Genomic DNA, 22,882 nt, shown 5'->3' on the forward strand with positions numbered 1-22,882 from the left:
TTGTTTTCTAAAATAATGACTTTATGGTTTTTATTGAACCCATACTTTCTTATTCTAAACAGATTTCTTTTTTTTTTTTTTTTTTTTTTTTTTTTTTGAGGTAGAGTTTCACTCTGGCTCCTAGGCTGGAAAGCAGTGGCACCATCTCAGCTCTCTGCAACCGCCACTTCCCAGGTTCAAGCGATTCTCCTGCCTCAGCCTCCCGAGTAGCTGGGACTACAGGCGAGCACCACCACAGCCGGCTAATTTTTCTATTTCTAGTAGAAATGGGGTTTCACCATGTTGGCAGGCTGGTCTCGAACTCTGACCTCAAGTGATCTGCCTGCCTCAGCCTCTGAAAGTGCTGGATTGCAGGCGTGAGCCACCGCACCAGGCCTAAACAGATTTCTTTACAATCTACCACCATGAACAGCAAGCATTAGCATTGGTGAGGAGTGTTCCAGAATCCCTCTGCTCTCTGCCTCTCCATTTCTCTCCCCCTCTCTTTCTCTCTCATGCACACACACTCACACACACACACACACACACACACACACACACACGGAATGACAGGACAGACTGATCGGCAGATTGGATGAATGGATGGATGGGCACATAGATTGAGGGACTCCCAGAGATAAACTAACACCATTTTATAAAAATGGGATCGTATTCTACGTGATTGAAATGTAAACTTTTAATTTTACTTAAATTTTAGTTCAGATCAGATGTTGCTGGCAAAAGTTTTTTTTTATTTTTTTTATTTTTTATGTATTGCTCCTTGAGGAACTGGGCTAACTCATAGGCAGTGCATCCAGATTCGGCATTTTTTTTTTTTTTTAGACAGAGTCTCGCACTGTCACCCTGGCTGGAGTGCAATGGCACAATCTCGGCTCACTGCAACCTCTGCCTCCCAGGTTCAAGTGATTCTCCTGCCTCAGCTTCCCAAGTAGCTGGGATTACAGGCACACACCACCACACCTGGCTAATTTTTTGTATTTTAGTACAGATGGGGTTTCACTATGTTGGCCAGACTGGTCTCGAACTCCTGACCTTGTGATCTGCCCACCTCGGCCTCCCAAAGTGCTGGGATTACAGGCGTGAGCCATCGCGCCCAGCCAAAAAATATTTTTTAATTGTTAAAAATAATAATGGAATGCCAAATGTAGTAGAACAGTTTCACAATGACAAGAACTATTAGTTCTTAAAAAATCCCCAAGATTCAGATAAGAGATTACAAAAACCTTGATAAATTAGTGACATTGTGTAAAATCAACAGTGCTGGGTTTGCTGGCTCAGACCTGTAATCATTGCATTTAGGGAGGCAGAGGCGGGAGGAGTGCTTGAGCCCAGGAGTTTGAGAGCCTGGCCAACATAGCAAGACCCCATTCTCTACAAAACGGAAAATAAAATAAAATAAAATCAGCATTTTGTTTTATTTTATTTATTTATTTGAGATGGAGTCTCGGTCTGTCTCCCTGGCTGGAGTGCAGTGGCGTGATCTCAGCTCACTGCAGCCTCTGCCTCCCGGGTTCAATCGATTCTCCTGCCTCAGCCTCCCAAGTAGTTGGGATTACAGGTATGTACCACCACACCCAGCTAATATTTGCATTTTTAGTAGAGACAGGGTTTTGCCATGTTGGCCAGACTGGTCTCGAACTCCCGACCTCAGGCGACCTGCCCGTCTCTGCCTCCCAAAGTGCTGGGATTACAGGCATGAGCCACGTCGCCTGGACTTCCTTTATTTTAGATAGCACAGGGTCATGGAAGATAAAGTGATGCCTTCCTTCCCCTACCCCCTACCCCGATTTCTACTGCTTGCATTATTTCTTAGGGTAAAGAATCTTCTTAGGTGGCTGGAAGACTCTATTCCCACCGTAGTTTAGTCCTGGATGTGTGATTAAAGAAATCCAGTGGTTGCCCTGCGCTGAGAAGGACAGCCGGGCCTGGGTTCTCTCCTGGCTCAGTATAGCCCCCTCCCCACTCCTGCTGAGGACTCCCAGGGAAGCTGGAGGCAGCTCTGGGGCGTTTTCTCTGTCTTCCCTAGACTTTTCTTCAGCTGCCCAAACAGTAGAGGGATGCTGAAGCCCTCTCTTCCCGCAGTCTGTCCCTAAGGGTTGCGCTGGCACCTGCGCCCCCAGTGCCCCTTGGCAGCACTCCTTTGGTTTCAGGGCTTGTCTGCCATTTTTCTTTTTTTTTCTTTCTTTTTTTTTTTAAGACAGGGTCTCAGTCTGTCATCCAGGCTGGAGTGCAGTGATGCAATCTCATTTCACTGCAACCTCTGCCTCCCGGGCTTAAGTGATCCTGCCACCTCAGCCTCCCAAGTAGCTTGGGAACCACAGGCTCACGCTACCATGCCCGGCTAATTTTTGTATTTTTTGTAGAGACAGGGTTTCGCCATGTCACCCAGGCTGGTCTCAAACTCCTGGGCTCAAGCGATCTGCCTGCCTCAGCCTCCCAAAGTTCTGGGATTGCAGGTGTGAGCCACCATGCCCGGCCTGCTATTTTTCAGTTTGTGGCAGAAAAGTTGTTTTCCTTTCCTCATTTTGTGGTTGCTGCTTTATTCACTTATTTATTTTTTTAACTTTTTAAAAAGCAACATTTGGTTCATTTCACCAGGAGCTGGGGAGGGAGGTACAGGAGGCTGCCCTGATCCTTTGTTGGGTTTGACCTGGAGACTTCGGGCTTGACGTGACAGAGCGACTGCGCCCACTGGTTGTCCTCTAAGAAGGCATGAGGGGAACCCCAGATGCCTCTGCAGGAGCCAGAGACATTCCTAGGGGGTCACAGGATCAGCTGAGGTGAACAGGGATTCTGGAATGAGGAAGCCAAGGGGATGGAAGGGAGGAGGCTGGCAGGGAAACGCCCAGAGCACGTGCTCCTGCCCGACACCTCCTGGCAGAGAACAGGAGCTGGCAAGAGAGGAAGCCCGCTTGTGGTGGGGGCACTGAAAGGCAGGGCCTGGCTGGGATGGGGGCCCAGCCTAGGCTGAAAACGAAGAGAAAGGAAAGAGGGTGCCGGTGTCCCACGCACTGTGGACCCCCAGCCCTGGCCCTGGGGTGGCAGGGGCAGAACTGGGCACTGCAGGGACCTCCTCAGCCCACCCTCCTCCTGCTTCCTGGCAGGGATGAGAGAGGGAAGCAGGAGGCAGGGTGGGATTGCCAGCTGCTCTCGGATCGTTTTTTTTTTTTTTAGAGACGGGATCGTGCTATGTTGCTAGGCTAGTCTTGAACTCCTGGGCTCAAGCGATCCTCCTGCCTCTGCCTTCCAAATTGCAGGCATGAGCCACTGCACCAAGCCTGGATCTTTTTTTTTTTTTTACACAAATTTGTTGAGATATAACTCATGGCCAGACACAGTGGCTCACACCTATAATCCTAGCACTTTCGGAGGCTGAGGTGGGAGGATCACTTGAGCCTAGGAGTTTGAGACCAGCCCAGGCAACATAGTGAGACCCCCATCTCTACAAAAAACAACAACAACAACAACAATGAGCCTGGCATGGTGGCACATATCTGTATTCCCAGATACTCCGGAGGCTAAGGTAGAGGATCACTTAAGCCCAGAAGACAGATGCTGCCGTGAGCTGAGATTGCACCATTGCACTCCAGCCTGAGCAACAGAGCAAGACCTTGTCTCAAAAAAAAAAAAAAAAAAGGAAGAGCTATAACCCATACGGCACACAATTCACCCGTTTAAGATGCTTCTAGTGTATTCACAGATGTGTGCAATCGCCGCCACAGTTAACTTTAGGACATTCCATCATCTGTAAAGGAAACATCCCCTACCTTTAGCTACCACCCTGATAGACAGGGGGCCTGAAGACCCCTCAGTGATGCAGGGCAGGGCTGGAGTGGGGGCCCTGGGCTGACTTTATTGCTCTGCTATTGCTGCCTTGAAATTCTGAATACGTTTTTAAAACAAACGCACCATCCTTTCATTTTGCCCTGAGCTCCACAGACGATATAGCTGGTCCTGAAGTGGGGCAGAGGATCATTCTGACTTGGAGTCAGACGCTAGCGATGCAGGCTTCTACTGGGTGGAGGCCCAGGAGCTCAGGAGCCTTCGGTGGGAGTGTGCCCATTGGCAGCGCATCCCTGGAAATGGACGGACAATTTCCACATCGCCTTTGCCCCTGTGCACGCTCCCTCTGGCTGCCGTCATAAATGACCACAAACTGGGTGGCTTAAAACAACAGAAATGTATTTGCTCATGGTTCTGGAGGCCAGAAGTCCACACTCCAGGGGTCAGCAGGGCCGCACCCTCATGAAGGCTCCAGGGAGGGTCTGCTTCATGCCTTCTCTTGAGTTTCTAGTGTTGCCACCGACCCTTGGCGTGTCACTCCAGTCTCGGCCTCTGCCAACATGGGGTGATCATGGGGTGTCTAGGTCTAGGGCCCTTCTCCTCTTCTTCTTCTTCTTCTTTCTTGTTTTTTTAAGACAGGGTCTTGCTCTGTCATCCAGGCTGGAGTGGAGTGGCACTATCTCAGCTCTGCAACCTACACCTCCCAGGCTCAAGCGATCCTCCCACCTCAGCCTCCTGAGTAGCTGCGACTACAGGTGTGCACCACAACACCTGGCTAATTAAAAAAAATTTTTTTTGGGCCAGGTGCAGTTGTTCACGCCTGTAATCCCAGTGATTTGGGAGGCCGAGGCAGGCGAACCACTTGAGGTCAGGAGATCGAGACCAGCCTGGCCAACATGGTGAAACCTTGTCTCTACTAAAAATAAAGAATTAGCTGGGCATTGTGGCATGCACCTGTGATCCCAGATACTCAGAAGGCTGAGGCAGGAGAATTGCTTGAACCCGGGAGACAAAGGTTGCAGTGAGCCAAGATTGTGCCATTGCACTGCAGCCTGGGAGACAAGAGCAAGACTCTGTCTCAAAAAAAAAATTTTTTTTTAGCAGATTTTAGCAGAGACAAGGTCTCACTGTGTTGCCCAGGCTGGTCTCAAACTCCTGAGCTCAAGCAATCTGCCCGCCTTGGCCTTTCAAAGTGTGGGATTACAGGCCTGAGCCACTGCACCCAGCCCTTCTCCTCTTGTTATAAGGGCACCCATCCCTGGACTAGGGCCCACCCTAATGACCTCAACTTGATTACGCTGGCAGAGACTTATTCCCAAATGAGGTGCTATTTACAGGTACTGGGGGTCAAGGCTTCAGCATTCTTTAGCGGGGGGCCACAATCAGTGACACCCTGACTCGCAAGCCTCAATCACCTGTTCCAGTGAGAAACAGGACTGAGATCAGAAGGAATGAGGCAGCGCTGCCCTCGGCTGGTTCTCCTCTCCTCCTCACCTGCCCACCCGGGCCTCTGCGCCCGTCACTGTCCTCTCCAGCTGTTCTTCCTTCGGGGCAAGGAGACTCAGCAGAAGGGTACGAGTGGCCTGGCCCTGTGGGGAGCTGCAGACAGGCCTGTGGGTGCTTTGGATAACTACTGCGCCTGTCAACTCTCCTTGGTAGTCTAGGGTTCAAAGCCCAGGTCCATTCTAGAAGTCTGCTTCCAAGCGCTAAGGAAGCTTCAATAGTTACTGGGAAAACCACAGGGGTCAAAGGTCCGTCGAGTTATTTCCCGGATCCGAGTTTGACGTCTTTTCCCCGCCGCTTGCGGTGGTTGTGACCGAACTTTGAGTTTTGGAACAGGTCACATGGCTTTGAAATCACGGTCCATTCACCTGGTGCTGCTTTGGCTTCAGGCTCTTCCTTCTGCCCAGCTCCATCCCACCCAGCAGCCCGCAGAGAAAGGAGGCAGCTGGCACCACACTGGGCTTTGGAGACACTGCGGGGACTGTGGACCCCACCCTGCTGCACGGAGCTCCTGCAAAAGCAAACCTGAGCACCTTGTTTAGTACTTCCGGAGACCCGGCTCCTGGGACGGCTTGTGGCGCTGCTCCTGCACACACGACTCTCCAACGATCATTTTCCATGTTTTATTTTTATCTTTTAGTTTTTGAGATGGAGTCTCACTCTGTCACCCAGGCTGGAGTGCAATGATGCAATCTCAGCTTACTGCAACCTCCGCCTCCCAGGTTTAAGCGATTCTCCTGCCTCAGCTTCTCAAGTAGCTGGGACTACAGGCACCCGTCACCATGCCTGGTTAATTTTTGTATTTTTAGTAGAGACGGGGTTCCGCCATGTTGGTCAGGCTAGTCTCAAACTCCTGACCTCAGGTGATCTGCCCGCCTTGGCCTCCCAAAGTGCTGGGATTACAGGCATGAGCCACTGCGCCCAGCCCATTTTCCATTTTTCAGATGACAGGTGTTGATTTGCTCCGATTTTCAAGTATTTTTAGCATACAGATCCCTGCAAGAGGCATCTGTCTCCAGTGGTCCAGTCTCTCATTCCAAATGAAAAGAATCAAGTCACAGGAATTCATGGGTCTGTGAGGAATCGCTCCCACCTGTGCCCAGGAGATTAACAAAGGCGGTGGCTGCAGCTCTGTGAGCAGTGGAGAAAAATTAGGCACAACCTGATATCCTCCCACAGGAGCGTAAGTCCACTGTGGTTATTCATATCATTGAATCCAGTGCAGCTTAAAGGACCGTGCATGTATCAAGCTGCATGTATCAGTATGAGAAACCTCAGAAGCCGTACAGCCTTGCACAGAACGATAGTTTCTGTGAAGTTCCAGCTAACACTGAAGGCACCGTTGATGTAAAGCTGCTGTCTGCATGAAGTATCATGCAAAGATGCTATGTACTGTTTATACACACTTCCACTTGTAGGAAATGATTTTTAAAATATCATTTTTAGGCTGGAGTGTAATCCCAGCACTTTCAGAGGCTGAGGTAGACAGATCACCTGAGCCCAGAAGTTGGAGACCAGCCTGAGCAACATACAGAGATTCCATCTCTACAAAAATTAAAAAATAAGCCAGGCATGGTGGCGCATGCCTGCGGTCTCAGCTACTTGAGAGGCTGAGGTGGGAGGATTGCTTGGGTCTGGGAGCTCAAGGCTGCAGTGAGCCACGATCACGCTACTGCGTTCCAGCCTGGGCAACAAAGTGAGACCCTACCTCAAAAAAAAAATCATTTTTAAATGATTTTAGAATGTCTGGCCAGAGAGGGAGGGAAGAGGGACTGAAGAGAACAAAAAGGCGCCATCTGCCTCGCGTTTCCTTAAAAAGAAACCTGAAGTGCAGAATGTCAAGATGGTTGAATCCGCACGGTAGGTATGTGGATATTTGTTATTTGCAGGGTATTTGTTATTTGCAGGATTTTTTAATATGCTGAAAACAGTGCACAGTTTTAAAACATTATAAAATTATTTAGATGGATTAATGGGCTAATGGCCTTATGTTGATGCCAGAGAGGGGCTCAGGCAGGGGCACAGTGGGGGACACAGCTCATCTCTCGCTGGGATGGGAGGCTGGGCAGGTGACGGCTGAGGACCTCCAACAGCTCTTAGAGTCTGCACTAGCCAGCATGTCCCCTGAAGAGCAGGTGTTCCGGGCTGTAACGGCGACCTGCTTCATGTATTCTGTCCAGAAAGAGCTGAGTTTGGGACATCAGCCCTGGTGGCGGCCCCAGATCAGCTGCAACTCAGCCCTTTCATGGACCTGTCCACCCTCTGTCTGCCTCGCCATCTTTGTAAGCCCACACCCCCCGTAGCTGAGCCGTGCTGGCCGTTACTACCCTGAAGTGTCTTCTGCGAGGCACTTGTGCCCAGTGTCACTCCCCAGCACATTTCCCTCAAGTGGAGTCCTCTGCGCAGTCCTCTGTGTCACTGTCCTGGGCTGCTGCAAACAAGGGACCACCTGCTGCGTAGTTGAAAACAATGGGAACTTTTTTTTGGTTTTTTAGACAGAGTCTTGCTCTGTTGCCCAGGCTGGAGTGCAGTGGCACGATCTCGGCTCTAGAGAAGCCGACAGTCTTGCTTCTAATGAAAATTACCTTTCATAAAGAACATATAAAGCAGCATTTCCAAAGTGCAGCACCCTTACTGTTGTTTGTTTGTTTGTGTGTTTGTTTACCAGGACAGGGTCTCCCTCTGTCACCCAGGCTGGAGTGCAGTGGCACAATCTCAGCTCACCACAACCTCTGTATCCCAGGCTCAAGTGATCCTCCTGCCTCAGTCTCCTAAGTAGCTGGGATTGCAGGTGCATACCACCATGCCTGACTAATTTTTGTATTTTTAGTAGAGACAGGGTTTCACCATATTTGCCAGGCTGGTCTCGAACTCCTAGGCTTGAGCAATCCTTCCCCCTTCGCCCCTCAAAGTGCTGGGATTATAGGCGTGAGCCAATACGCCTAGCTTACTACCATTATTTTAGATGAATTTCTAAAAAAAAAAAAAAAAGTATTTATTTACTTTGATTTTTTAGAAAAAGCTGTAACTGACACAACAAAGTGTGATTTAGTGACTTTATTGCTTAGGATTGGGGTAGAGAAGGTGGGGCCGTGGCACTCAATCTTACACAGAGGGAGAAACCAGAATGGCAAATGGCCACTGGAATGCTTCCTCTGCCATAAACATCTCAGGACTGTGGGTTCTGACTGGCAGAGAGTGCGCCTTGCTAATTTTACGATGGAGTTGATTTTAAAACGGTGTCACCCTGGCTATCCTGGGGTCCTGCTTCCCTGACAACTCCACCCCCATGGCCACCCCTCCTAGGGTCCTCCCAGCGCCCAGCCATGGGGGAACTGTGCCGCAGGGACTCCGCACTCACGGCACTGGATGAGGAGACACTGTGGGAGATGATGGAGAGCCACTGCCACAGGATCGTACGCTGCATCTGCCCCAGCCGCCTCACCCCCTACCTGCGCCAGGCCAAGGTGCTGTGCCAGCTGGACGAGGAGGAGGTGCTGCACAGCCCCCGGCTCACCAACAGCGCCATGCGGGCCGGTGAGCGCGGCTCCCTCTTCCCCACCTCTTCCAGCTTCCCGCGGCCCACATGGCTCCACTGTCTGCCTCTGTCTTCAGGGGGTCTCTTCTCGTCCTGTCTCTTATAAAAACACTTGTTGTTGCATTTAGGGCCCACCTGGATAACCAGGATGATCTGATCTTGAAATCATTAACTTATATCTGCAAAGGCCCTTTTCCCAAAAAAGGTCATCTGGACAGGTTCCAGGTGGATGTGTCTTTGAAGGGGAACCACCATTCACACCACTACAGCTGTCTCTGGAGTCCGTTCTGATGGTCCGACTAGTGTTTATTCATTAAAAAATGGGGATGGTAATGGCTTTACTGTATACGGTTGTTAGGAGAAGCAAATGAGTTACTGTTTATAAAACAGCCACTGCAAAGCTGGGGCCGTAGAAAACAGGCAGTAGGTGGTAGCTGTCAACATGATAATGTTCATGCATGTTGGCGTACAAAACCCAAACACATGAGAGATTGATGCACGCTGGTCATTCTGGCTGAGAGAGATGGGCTCTGGGCCCTGCACTCCAGCCTGGGCAACAGAGTGAGACTCCATCTCAAAAAAAAAAAAAAAAGGCCAGGCGCGGTGGCTCATGCCTGCAATTCCAGCACTTTGGTAGGCCAAGGCAGGCGGATCACGAGGCCAGGAGTCCAAGACCAGCCTGACCAACGTGGCAAAACCCCATCTCTACTAAAAATACAAAAATTAGCTGGGCGTCGTGGCACGCGCCTGTAATCTTAGCTACTCAGGAGGCTGAGGAAGGAGAATTGCTTGAATCTGGGAGGTGGAGGCTGCAGTGAGCTGAGATCACGCCACTGCAGTCCAGCCTGGGCGACAGAGTGAGACTCCATCTCAAGAAAAAAACAAAAGAAGTGGCCAACCCCAAAGTCCTCTGCAGAGCGATGGATTACTTTTGCCACCTTCCTGAAAACCAGGAGCAGAAAGTACAGTGACTTCCCCGTAGAGCAGCATGACTTCCCTGGGGGGCAGTGTGTCTACCTGGGTGACCAGCACTATTGTCTTCTGGGTCAGCTTTTACAGAAGTGGACACTGCTCTTCTGCCATGTCACAGGCCAGGGCCTGACCCCCGTGTGCGATTTTTACCATCCAGATTGACATCACTAAGTCATCTCGCGCCCTAAAGTTCCTCTGTAAGGTGGACGTAGTAGTGACAATAACATATGTTACTTCCTCCCCTCATCCTAGTCCCATGTGGGGTTAAGAAGCAGGAACGTTTGTCTTGAGGCCAGCAGCGTGCCTGGTCTCGGTGCCTAGGGCGACCTGCCGTAACGCTCTGCCAGGCTCACCAGGTCTGCAGTTGACACCCAAGACGGTCAGGGAGGGTTGATGGAGCGTGGTAGCCTCGGCCAGCCTGGACCGACCATCAGCGTCCTCACCTTCTGTGCCACCGCCCAGCCTGGCAGGGCCAATGTAGCCTTAGCCCCTTGTAGGATCTGACCCTTCCTTGGCTGCTGTAACAAAATACCCAAGACTGGGTAATTTATAAACAACAGAAATGGATTTCTCACAGGGCTGGAGGCTGGGAAGTCCAAGATCGAGGCAGGTTCTGTGTCTGGTGAGGGCTGCTGTCTGTATCATAAATGGCGCACTCTCCATCATCGTGGTAGAAGGCGAAGACAAGCTCCCTTGAGCGCTAAATGCCACTGATGAGGATGGAGGGCCCTCAGGACTCATCACCTCCCAACAGCCCCACCACTTTTTTTTTTTTGAGACCGAGTTTCACTCTTGTCACCCAGGCTGTAGTGCAATGGTGCAATCTTGGCTTATTGCAACCTCTGCCTCCCAGGTTCAAGTGATTCTCCTGCCTCAGCCTCCCGAGTAGCTAGGATTACAGGCATCCGCCACCATGCCTGGATAATTGGATTTTTAGTTGTATTTGTATTTTAGTTTATTTGTATTTTTAATTGAGATGGGAGTTCACCATGTTGGCCAGGCTGGTCTTGAACTCCTGACCTCAGGTTATCTGCCTGCCTCAGCCTCTCAAAGTGCTGGGATTACAAGCATGAGGCACTATGTCCGGCCAGCCCCACCTCTTAAAACCATGTCATTGGGGATTAGGTTTCAACATAGGAATTTGGGGGAGGGGCAAACCTTCAGACCATAGGACAGAGCTATCAGGAGTCCTGAGTGAGGAGGTCGGCATGGGGTGGGACAGTGCTCCCTGTGTGGGAAGGGACAGGGTTGGAGGGGGGAGAGGAGTTGTTTCCATCCTCTGAGAGGCCAGGGGTCTCCTCAGGGGGGTCCACACGGTACAGCCCATTACATGGGACGCTGGCCTGTGGGCACCTCAAGGCAGCTTCATCTGTTTCTCACCAGTGCCTGATACAGGCCCTGCCTCAGTGGGACCCTATTGAACTTAGGTGAATTTTAAAGCAATAGGCCAGGTGTGGTGGCTCACGCCTGTAATCCCAGTACTTTGGGAGGCCTAGGTGGGCGGATCACCTGAGGTTGGGAGTTTGAGACCAGCCTGACCAACATGGAGAAACCCTGTCTCTACTAAAGATACAAAATGAGCCAGGTGTGGTGGTGCATGCCTGTAATCCCAGCTACTCAGGAGGCTGAGACAGGAGAATCATTTGAACCCGGGAGGCGGAGGTTGTGGTGAGCCGAGATCACGCCACTGCACTCCAGCCTAGGCAACAAGAGCGAAAGTCCATCTCAAATAAAAATAAAGCAATGTGGACCCCAGGCAGCCTTGTAGTGGAGACGTCTTAGTGCCGGGGAGCGTTCAAGCTGGCACCCTCCGCCCTGGGAGAAGGCATCCCGGGGGTCTCGTGGCTCAGCCCCCTCATATCTCTCCCAGCTCATCCTCTGAAACAAGGCCTGCTGTTGGTGACAAAACGCTCTTGGCTGATGTTCTGGGCAATAAGTCACTGCGTGTGGCTGCGCCAGCTTCACAGGTGTGACCCATGCAGGCCCACAGGCCCCGAGCTCAGCAGGCTGCAGCTGGGTTTAATGCTCCACGGTCACCATCTTGAAATTGTGAATAACTTTTGAACAAGGGGCCCCACAGCCTTTCATTTTGTGACGGGCCCTTGGCAAATGCTGTGGCTGGTCCTGCAAGGGGTGGTGCGTTCTTTCCCGTTTACACTGGTATAGATTAATATAAACGCTTCCTTTCTTTCCTTGCCTGGTGGGGAATGGATCCGAAAGCCAGGGCTGATGATAGAAAGCAGCAGAGAATCTCCAAGTGTAAGACATTAGTCAAAGGCCCGGCGTGGAGCCCACAGGTCCTTAGCGTTCGCAAGACGATTGCCTTCCCAGCCCACTCCAAGGAAGAATCAGTGCTGCCTGGCAGCAGCCTCCAGGTGTGTCTCCACAAAGGCCCAGCTTTCCTTTTTGCAAATCGATGACATCAATAATCCGTTACATGGCCTGCAGAGAAGCCCTCTGGCGGCCACTGTGGGGCCCTGTGGGCCTTATGCCTGCTCTTCCTGATCTGGTGGAGGCTCCGAGAGGAGCTAGGACAAGGGATGGTGCCCCTATACCACCCCACCCCCACATACTTGCCTGCAGAAGGCCACATGACCAGGATTATGGTGGGTGAGGGCCAGAGGGAAGGCCCAGGTGAGAGGGTGGAATGTGAACAGGCTGGTTATTTGCATGCCAGGGACAAGAGAGAAAAAAGCTCAGCATTAGCAGAGAAGACGGACTTCTGCAGTGGCACCTACAGCTGTTCCCTTGGCCTCCCAAACAACCCAGGTGTGACGTCGGGAACCGGGAATGCAGGCAACAGAGTGATTCCAGCTGCCTCACAAGGAAGAGGGTGTGGGGGAAGAGCAGAGCATCCGGGCTGGAAGCACAGTCAGAACCCTGCGTGCAGCCGGACACTCACTGTTCTTCCCCACGTGTGCTGGGCACCCGCCCTGCGTCAGGCTCTGTTCCAGGAGTTGGGTGAAACGGTGACTGAAATAGACAGAACTCCTGTCGGTGATGCCCACGTGAGAGAATATAATCAATGGACAATGCACCGCACATATTTAAAACGTGCAAATTGATCCGTTTTGACATGTGAATGTCTGTGAACCAGCTCTACAGTTAAGATGGTGACCATCTCCATCACCCTCAAAGTTTCCTTCTCCTCTTTGGAATCCCCTCACTCCAGTCTCCAGCCACCCACTGAATGGAAACCACTGGTATGTTTTTTGTCAAAATATATTTCTTTGTATTTTATACAATTTTGTATAAAGGGGAATTTTTTGGTCACACGCTACTCAACATAATTTCTTTGAGATTTATCCATCAATAACTCATCCTTTTTAGTGGCTAAATGGTTTTCCGTTGTATGCAAATGCCACCATTTCTTTATCTGTCCTTTATGGATATCAGAATTGTTTTTGATTTTTTTGTTTGTTTGTTTGTTTAAAGACAGGGTCTTGGCTGCACGTGGTGGCTCATGCCTGTAATTCCAGCACTTTGGGAGGCTGAGGCAGGCAGATCACCTGAGGTCAGGAGTTCACGGCTAGCCTGGCCAACATGGGGAAACCCCATCTCTACTAAAAATACAAAAAATAGCCGGGCGTGGTGGTGGGCACCTGTAATCCCAGCTACTTGGGAGTCTGAGGCAGGAGAATTGCTTGAATCCAGGAGGCGGAGTTTGCTGTGAGCCGAGATCGTGCCATTGCACTCCAGCGTGGGCAACAGAGCGAGACTCCATCTCAAAAAACAAAACCAAACTAAAACAGGGTCTTGCTCTGTCACCCAAGCAGGAGTGCAGTGGCACCATCATAGCTCACCATAGCCTCAACCTCATGGGTTTAAGTGATCCTCCCACCTCACCCTCCTGAGCAGCTGGGACTACAGGCATGCACCAACACATGGGGCTAATTTTTTAAATATTTTGTAGAGATGGTGTCTCACTGTGTTTCCCAGGCTGGTCTGGAACTCCTGGCCTCAAGTCATCCTCCTGCCTTGGCCTCTGAAAGTGCTGGGATTACAAACGTGGGCCATCACCCTCAGCCCCTCTCTGCAATTTTTGGCTATTATGAATAAAGCTGCTATGAGCAGTCATGGACAAGTCTTTGACATTATTTTGTTTCTCTTGGGCAAATAGCAAGGATGATGTGGTCAGTTCATATGGGGGGTAAACTATTCATTGTTTAAGAGGCTGCCAAACTGTTTCCAAATCGCTGCACCATTCTGCATTCCTCCCGACTGTGCAGGGGAGTTGGCAGGGGCTGCGTATCCGGGCCAGCATTGGCGTGGTCTGTTTCCTTTTAGCCATTCTAGTGACTGTGTATCTCACTGTGGCTCTTACACTCCCCTAATGACTATTGATGTTGAACATCTTTTCCCCCACTTATCTGTCATCCATCAATCTTCTTTGGTAAAGTGTCTGTTCGCCTCTTTTGCCCATGGTTAAACTGGGTCGTTCCTTATTATAGAGTTATAACATACGTCAATTTTCTAGTGCTGCCGTAACACATGACCACAGTTTGAGGGAATTAAAATAACACAGATGTATTTCATCACAGTTCCATAGGTCAGAAATTTGATACAAGGGCTCTCCTGGCTGAAATCAGGGTGTCAGCAGGGCTGCCTTCCTTTCCAGAAGCTCCAGGGGAGAATCCGTCTCCTTGCCCACATGGGCTACTGGCAGAATTGTTTCATGCAGTTGTAGCACTGAGGTCTGTGTTTCCCTTCTGTCAGCCAGAGGTCCTTCTCAGCCTACAGAGGCTTCCCCCATATCTTGGCTCATGCCTTTTTCAACCCCAGAAATGAGGGACTTGAGTCCCTGTCATGCCTGTCCTTCCTTCCATCACATCATTCTCTGACCAACCATAGCCAAAGAATAGTCTTGACTTTTAAGGGCTCATGAGATTAGATTGTGTCCACCTAGATAATCCAGGATCCCCCATCCAAGATCCTGCACTTACTTCTGCGAAGTCCCTATTGTCATGTAATGTGACATATTCACAAGGTCCAGAGATTTGGACCTGGCAATCTTTGAGGACAATTATTCTACCTACCACATAAAGCTTCTTTATTGGGCCAGTGTGGTGGCTCCTGCCTGTAATCCCAACACTGGGAGACCGGGACAGGAGGAGTTCTTGAGCAGGAGTTAGAGACCAGCCTGGGCAACACAGCAAGACCCCATCTCTACAAAAAGCAAAAAATTAGGCCGGGCACAGTGACTCACGCCTGTAATCCCAGCACTTTGGGAGGCCGAGGCAGGTGGATCACGAGGTCAGGAGATCGAGACCATCCTGGCTAACACGGTGAAACCCCGTCTCTACTAAAAATACAAATTAGCCGGACGTGGTGGCGGCTGCCTGTAGTCCCAGCTACTCGGGAGGCTGGGGCAGGAGAATGGTGTGAACCCGGGAGGTGGAGCTTGCAGTGAGCTGAGATCGTGCCACTGCACTCCAGCCTGGGTGACAGAGCGAGACTCTGTCTCAAAATAAATAAATTTTAAAACTAAAAATAAAAAAATAAAAAATTGGATGCATGCAGCAGCACATGCCTGTGGTTCCAGTTACTAAGGAGGCTCAGGTGGGAGGATTCCTGGATCTCAGGAGGTCGAGGCTGCTGTAAGCTATAATTGTGGCCACTGCACTCCAGTGTGGGTGACAGAGCTGGACTATCTCAAAACACACACACACACACACACACACACACAACCAAAAATCATTATGCTTTCCCCATAAAACTGCTTAAGTGCCTTTGTTGGAAATCCATTGACCATAAATGTATAGTCTTTCTGAACTTTCTACTGTTTTCCCTGGATCTACAACAGGTCTATATTTATGACTATACCACACTGCCTTTGCTACTGTAGCTTTATATTATTTCTTGGTATCAGGAGTAGCTTGGTGCACTTTTCCAAAGTTGTTTTGGCTATGCTAGATCCTTTGTATTTTCATATAACTTCTAGAACTAGCTTGTCAATGTTTAGCCCTATCCCCACTCTCCCAAAAAAGGCTTCCTGGTATTTTGGTTGGAATTGTGTTGAGTCTGTACATCAACCTGGGGAGAACTGATGTCTTAACAATATCGACTCTTCCAATCTGCTCAGTGTATCTCTCATTTATTTACATCTTTAATTCTCACAGCAACGTTTTGTAGCTTTCAATTACAGAGCTTGCTCATCTTTTGTCAAATATACCCCCAAGTATTTCATGTATTTGATGGTACCGTATATGGTGGTGTTTTCCAAATTTCCCATTCCAAGTGTTCATTCCTGGCATATAGGAATACAACTGACTCTTCTATATTGACTTTGTAGAATGCTACCTTCCCGAAACTCAATTATTAGTTCCAGTAGCTTTGTGGTAGACTCCTTAGGATTTTCTACATAGAGAAACATATAATCTGTGAAGAAAGCCTTCTTCCTTTCCACCCTGGAGGCCTTTTCTTTCTCTTGCCTTGTTGCACTGGCCAGAATCCACAGTGTCATATTGAACAGAAGGGAGAGGACACCTGTGCCTTGTTCCTGAGAGGGTTACTGAGAGCCCCAATTGCCACTGTGGATTTGTCTATTTCCCCTTGCAGTTTTATCCATTTTTCCTTCCTATATTTCCTGTATTTTGAAGCTCTGTTATTAGGTGCATAGGTATTTAGTATTGTTATATCCTTTTAATGAATTACCCCTTTATCATTATCAAATGACTCTCTTTGTCCCTTGCAATATTCTTTGCTCTGAGATCTCCTTTGTCTAATATTAACAGAGCTGCTTCAGGTTTATTTTGATGTGTGCATTACCATGGTGTATTTTTCTCTATCTTTTCACTTTTGTCTTTATATTTCTCATAAGCAATAGTATATAGTTGTGTATGGCTTTATAGTCCAGCCTAACAATATCTGTCTTTTAATTTTGCAGTAGGCAATTTGTTTTCCCTTGCTCGTGCTTTTTAAGTGTAACTTTAGAGGATGCATGAGATTCCTCATGATATTTGTGCTGAGATGTAATTCACACGCCATAACATTTACCATTTTAAAGTATGCAATTCAGTTGTTAGTACGCTTGTACAACCATCACGATTATCTAATTCCAGAACATTAGAATCACCTTCAAAAGAAACCCTATACTCATTTTCAGCCACTCCTCGTTTCACCCATCCCCCTCCTCCCCCCTCAAGCTCCTGAAACCACTGTGAATGGTTTCCTGCTAATCTCTCTATGGATCTACCTGTACAGGACGTTTCATGTAAATGGAATCACACCACGTGTGGCCTTTTGTGTCTGCCTTCTTCCACCTAGCATATTGCCGAGGTTCATCCAGGTTGTAGTGTGTCAGCACTTCATGCCTTTTTATTGCCAAGTAATATTGTGTGGATTCACCAGTTTTGCTTACAGCTGATGAACATCTGGCTTGTGTCCACTTTTTGGCTCTTATGAACAATGCTATGAACACATTAGCTTTATGTGTGCAGATTTTTTGTTTTAATTCTCTTGAGTATAGACCTAGAAGGAGAATTGCTAGGTCAACTCCTACGTTCAACATTTTGAGGAACTGCCAAGCTGTTTTCCATAAAGGCTGTGCCTGTTTACAATCCCACTAGCAATGTATGGGGGTTCCAGTTTCTCCACATTCTCCTAAACACTGCAGAGCAGTATAGTAGTCCATTTTCATATTGCTATGAAGAACTGCCTGAGCCCAGGGGCTTTAAAAAGGAAAGAAGTTTAATTGACTCACAGTTCAGTGTGGCTGGGGAGACCTCAGGAAACTTACAATCATGGTGGAAGGGCGAAGACGAAGCAGGAACCTTTTTCACAAGGTGGCAAGAAGTGCCAAGTGAAGTGGGAAGAGCCCCGTATAAAACCATCAGACCTTGTGAGAACTCACTATCACAAGAATAGCATGGGGGGAACTGCTCCCATGATTCAATTACCTCCACCTTGTCTGTCCCTTGACATGTGGGGATTAGGGGGATTACAATTCAAGATGAGATCTGGGTGGAGACACAAAGCCTAACTAACTCTATCAGTCAGTTTGGGAAAGTTATCTTCCAATCCATGAACCTGGGACATTTATATATTTATAAATATATAAATATTTATAAATATATAATTATTTTTTTATTTGTAATAAATGCCTTTCAACAAGCTACTTGTAGTTTTCAGTGAACAAGTATAGCCCTTCTTTTGTTAAATTTATTCCTACATATTTCACTCATTTTGATGCAATTGTAAATGGAATTATTTTCTTAATTTCATTTTCAGGTTGTTCAGACTGCTAGTGTACAGAAACACTGGCTTTCCTATGTTGAACATATATTCTGCAACCTTGCTGACCTCATTTATAAGTTCTGATAGGTGATTTTTTAAATGTGTCAATTCCTTAAGATTTTCTAGGTATAAATCATGTCATCTGTGACTAGAGAGTTTTGATTCTTCCTTTCCGATCTGGATGCCTTATTTCTTTTCTTGCTTAATTGTCCTGGCTCGTAACTTCCAGTACAATGTTGGAATAGACGTGGCAAGAGCATTCTTGTTTTGTTCCCAACCTTAGCGGGTAATGCTGTGGTTTTTCATCGATGCTGTTTATCAGGTTGAAGCAGCCCCCTTCCATTCTTATTTTCTATCTTGAAAAGGTGCTGGATTTTGTCCAGTGCTTTTTCTGCATCTGTAAATCATCATGTGGACTTTGTCCTTTATTCTATTGATAGGGTGTATTACATTGACAGATTTTTGGATATTAAACCAACTTTCCATTCCTGCGATAAATCCCACTTTGTCAGTGTACAATCCTTTTTATATGTTGCTGGATTTGTTTTGCCAGTTTTTTGAGGATTTTTACATCTACATTCATATGATATTGATCTAGTTTTTTCTTGTGGTAGCTTTGTTTTGGTGTCAGGTAATGCTGGCCTCAGGGTGAGTTGGGAAATGTTCTGCCTTATATTTTTTGAAAGATTTCGTGATCCAGCACTTTGGGAATCTGACGGGGGCAGATCACAAGATCAGGAGTTTGAGATCAGCCCGGCCAACCCAGTAAAACGCCGTCTCTACTAAAAATACAAAAAATTAACCGGATGTGGTGGCAGGCACCTGTAATCCTAGCTACTGGGAGGCTGAGGCAAGGGAATCACTTGAACCCAGGAGGCGGAGGTTGCAGCAAGCCAAGATTGTGCCACTGCACACCAGCCCAGGCAACAGTGTGAGACTCTGCGTCAAAAAAAAAAAAAAACAAAAACAAAATTGTGATGGTGATAATTCTGTAAAAGTTTAGCAGGATTCACAAGCCTTGGCTTTCCTTTGTTGAAAGTTTGATTACTGATTTAATCTGTTTGTCGTAGGAATTTCTCCATTTTATCAAGGTTCATCTGTTGGCAAACAATCCATGGCACTGATACTTTGTATTCTGTACAGTCAGCTGTGCCATCACCTCTTTCATTCTTGATTTTAGTTATTTGAACATATTTTTCCTTAGACTTGCTAAAGATGTGTCAATTTTGTCGATCTTTTCAAAGAATGAACCGTTGGTTTTATTGATTTTCTCTATTATTTTTCTATTCATTTATTTCTACTCTCATCTTTATTATTTCCTTTCTTCTGCTTCCTTTGGGTTTAGCTTGCTTTTCTTTTAGTTTGAGGTGAGACAGACAATCTGCAATAAATGTAATTATTGACATGGTTATTTTCAACCTACTACCGTTTTGTATTTGTCCATCTCATAAGTTCTCTGTTCCCTTTTCCTTCCTTTTCAGGATTCTTAGATTAAGTATTCCTTAGAACTCTTATTTTGTCTCCTACGTTGGCTGTTTATTTCTGTTTCACATTTTTGTATTGCTTTAAAGGTTCATACCTAAAAATTGCTTAACACTTTTATATATGTTTCGCATCTTTAATTCATCACAATCTGCCTTCAAGTAATAGTGTAAGAATCTTGACAGTAGACTTCCATGACTCCTTTCTTCGGTGCTGTGCTATTTTCGTCATACATTTTATGTCTATGTATTATTTTAAACAATCTTACTACAAAGAAACATGCCAACAACATCAACATTACCATTCTATTTCTATACTTTAGACATACCTCAAAGGGTCAGGACACTCTAGCTCTTGGTTAGAACCCTTTTTATGTGGTTTTTCTTTTAGGAAAATTGCCTGGCTTTAAGACAAGGCATCCTATATGTATTTGTTGAATAAATTTCAACCACCCAAAAAAAAAAAAAAAAAAAAAAACCAGAAAATATACCATTAGGAGTATAAATGGGTGGAAAATCTTTCTGCAACGTTAATTTGAAACATGTACCTTGATCAAGAAAATCACTTCTAAAGATTATTCTGGGTGGGCACAGTGGCTCATGCCTAATCCCAGCACTTTGGGAGACCAAGGCAGGAGGATCACGTGAGGTCAGGAATTTGAGACCAGCCTGGCCAACATGGTGAAACCCCAACTCTATTAGAAATATGAAAAATTAGCCAGGTGTGGTGGTGGGCGCCTGTAATCCCAGCTACTCAGGAGGCTGAGGCAGGAGAATCGCTTGAACCCAGGAGGTGGAGGTTGCAGTGAGCCGAGATCACACCATTGTACTCCAGCCTGGGCAACAAGAGCGAAACTCCATCTCAAAAAAATAAACAAATAAAAGATTATTCTAATGAATCTTCAACTGCTTCCAAAGGAGGCATGGTATAGAGGCTGGAAAAGTAGCTTTTTTTTTTTTTTAACATAGTGAAATATGTATGATACATTACTAAGCAAAAACCTGAGTTAATAATGGCAAAGTGGGTTACAATTTTGGCTTAAAAAGGTCTTTATGTACAGGTAGATGTACAAGATAAGTTAAAATACTGGATGGACAGTCATCAAATTGTGAGTTATATCTGGGTAGGAGGATTAAGGATGACTTTTTCAAATTATGCATTTCTATGTTTTTTTTCAGTGAGATTATACTTTTGTAATGAAGTACATAACCCAGGGGTTTTTCATCTGGATTTGGTTGCTGGGGACCTTGGGAAGCCCCTCAGGATCTAGAGTCAGTTTTTCCACCTGACCAGAGGCCCAGTGATACCTACCTAGCAAGGCTCAGCAGACCCCCTGCCTGAACTTGACTCCATCTGGACTCTGGGAGGATCCTGGCCCCAAACCACCCTCCCAAGAACCTCCATGAGTTCTCTACCTCATGTATCCTTCTCTTCCCAGCATCACTGCAAATGTTCCACCCTGTCCCGCACCATGCCCCCATCCATGAGCACTTAGCATCCTTCCCTGGTATAGGCAGGAGCAACGCTCAACTTCCTGGAGAAGTCCACATTCCAGACAGCTGTCTACAGCAGAACCACACACCACCAAAGGGAAATAGCATTTTCATCACTGACTGCCCAAGGGCCAGGCTGCTCTTCAGAAAGTCTGGAGACTTTCCTTGTCAACCTTTAGGACTGGTGGTTTTTAAATCTTGGAGAATCACATACCATTTCTGATTTGTCAGTACAGTTTGACATTTTTATGAACACTTGTTCTGTATTTTTCCTTTTTGGATGACCTTTCCTAGACAGTGTGTGGGGTAGCTTAAGCCCCACCCCTTCTCCTGCCATCTCCTCCCCAAGGCACCAATGCTGCCTCCTCCACTGTAACACCACGTGCTTATTCATCTAGAATCATTCTTACTGGTAATGGAGGCCTTCCATCCTCCGGAGTGACTGTGTGGAAACCTGAGCCACTCCTCACCTCTAACACAAGCCTGGCAGCAGCTCCTGATGAGACCAGGTGAGCCTCAGTGAGCTCAGGCGCCTGCAGATATGGACATTGAGGCTGGCACTAGCCAGAGCTGTGGTGGGCGTCACTCCCCACTGCTGCTGAGCAAATGCCCTGAACACACCTGTATCTGGTTCCTCCTTGCCAGGAACTCATTAAGCTGCCTGGGCCTGTAGTCTCGTGCTCCTCCCGCTCGGCCAGCAGTGCCACCTGGGAGTCTTGTTACCTGCAGGTTCTCACTCAGCAAGCCAGGACAGGGCCCGAGCACTTGCATTTCTAACCAACTCCTGATGATGCAGCTGGTCTACCAGCCACCAGCTGGCTAGCAAGGGTCCAGTCACAGTTTCAGTGAAAGGAAGTTCCATTCATAAACTATAGAATTTCAGATGCCTTCAAGTAGAATCACCTGAGGAAATTTAAAACTATTTCCAAGCTCACCCTAACCCTGAAATAAAGATTATCATCCCAACTAATTTCAGGAAGGGAGGGGCCAGTTTTAACATTTCCATTTCAAATATTAGAGCCCGGTGTGTAATCCCAGCACTTTGTGTGTAATCCCAGCACTTTGAGAGGCTGAGGCGGGAGGACTGCTTGAAGTCAGGACTTTAAGACCAGCCTGGTCAACAGAGGGAGACCCTGTCTTTAAAAAGGGTCTTTAGGAAGGTGTGGCGCGTGTACGCCATGGAATGCTATGCAGCCATAAAGAATGATGGGTTCATGTCCTTTGTAGGGACATGGATGGAATTGGAGACCATCATTCTCAGTAAACTATCGCGGGAACGGGAAGCCAAACACCGCATGTTCTCACTCGTGGGTGGGAGTTGAACAATGAGATCACATGGTCACAGGGAGGGGAATATCATACTCTGGGGACTGTGGTGGGGAGGGGGGAGGGCGGAGGGATAGCATTGGGAGATATACCTAATGCTAGATGACGAGTTAGTGGGTGCAGCACACCAGCATGGCACATGTATACATATGTAGCTAGCCTGCACAATGTGCACATGTACCCTAAAACTTAAAGTACAATAAAAAATAAAAAATAAATAAATAAAAAAAAGAAACTGATACATGTATTTAACATGTAAAGCAGGGAGTGGGGAGGACAAAAGTTGAGCAGAAGTTTTTCAGTTTGTTAAAGACACGGATCCTCCTTTTCCAAAGAATTTTATGTCAAGCTCAATACATAAATTAATGAGCAAACGAGTAGAACATACTATATGGCACCACTGTGAGCAATCTATTTATAGTTGCTCATTTAAATCTTATTCAACCCTGTGAAATAGGCACTATTTACTCCTCCCATTTTACAGATGAGTAAACTGAAGCACAGAGAGGTGCAGTCATCTGCCCATGCCACATAGCCAGCAGGGGTGGAA

The 22,882-nt window shown here is 47.4% G+C and overlaps 1 protein-coding gene across 6 annotated transcripts in view; it reads left to right on the forward strand.

Moving 5' to 3' along the window:
* The first annotated feature begins 7,768 nt into the window (after window positions 1-7,768).
* LOC129137562 (uncharacterized) overlaps window positions 7,769-22,882 on the forward strand; it is a 61,228-nt gene continuing 46,114 nt past the window's right edge. For 4 of the 6 annotated variants that reach the window (XR_010153129.1, XR_010153132.1, XR_010153133.1 and 1 more), the window contains exons 1-3: window positions 7,769-8,823; window positions 12,017-12,171; window positions 12,474-12,999. Coding sequence is in view for 1 of the 6 variants with exons in the window: in XM_054670239.2 (XP_054526214.1) it covers window positions 8,613-8,823; window positions 12,017-12,171; window positions 12,474-12,761 (654 nt within the window). In the remaining 5 variants the exon portion in view is untranslated. Of the gene's footprint in view, window positions 8,824-12,016; window positions 12,172-12,473; window positions 15,481-22,882 lie in introns of those variants that run through there. The other 2 variants (XR_008540236.2, XM_054670239.2) reach the window with 2 other exon arrangements.

Source organism: Pan troglodytes, chromosome 19 (genome assembly GCF_028858775.2).
Source record: "Pan troglodytes isolate AG18354 chromosome 19, NHGRI_mPanTro3-v2.0_pri, whole genome shotgun sequence".
NCBI classification, from domain to species: domain Eukaryota; kingdom Metazoa; phylum Chordata; class Mammalia; order Primates; family Hominidae; genus Pan; species Pan troglodytes.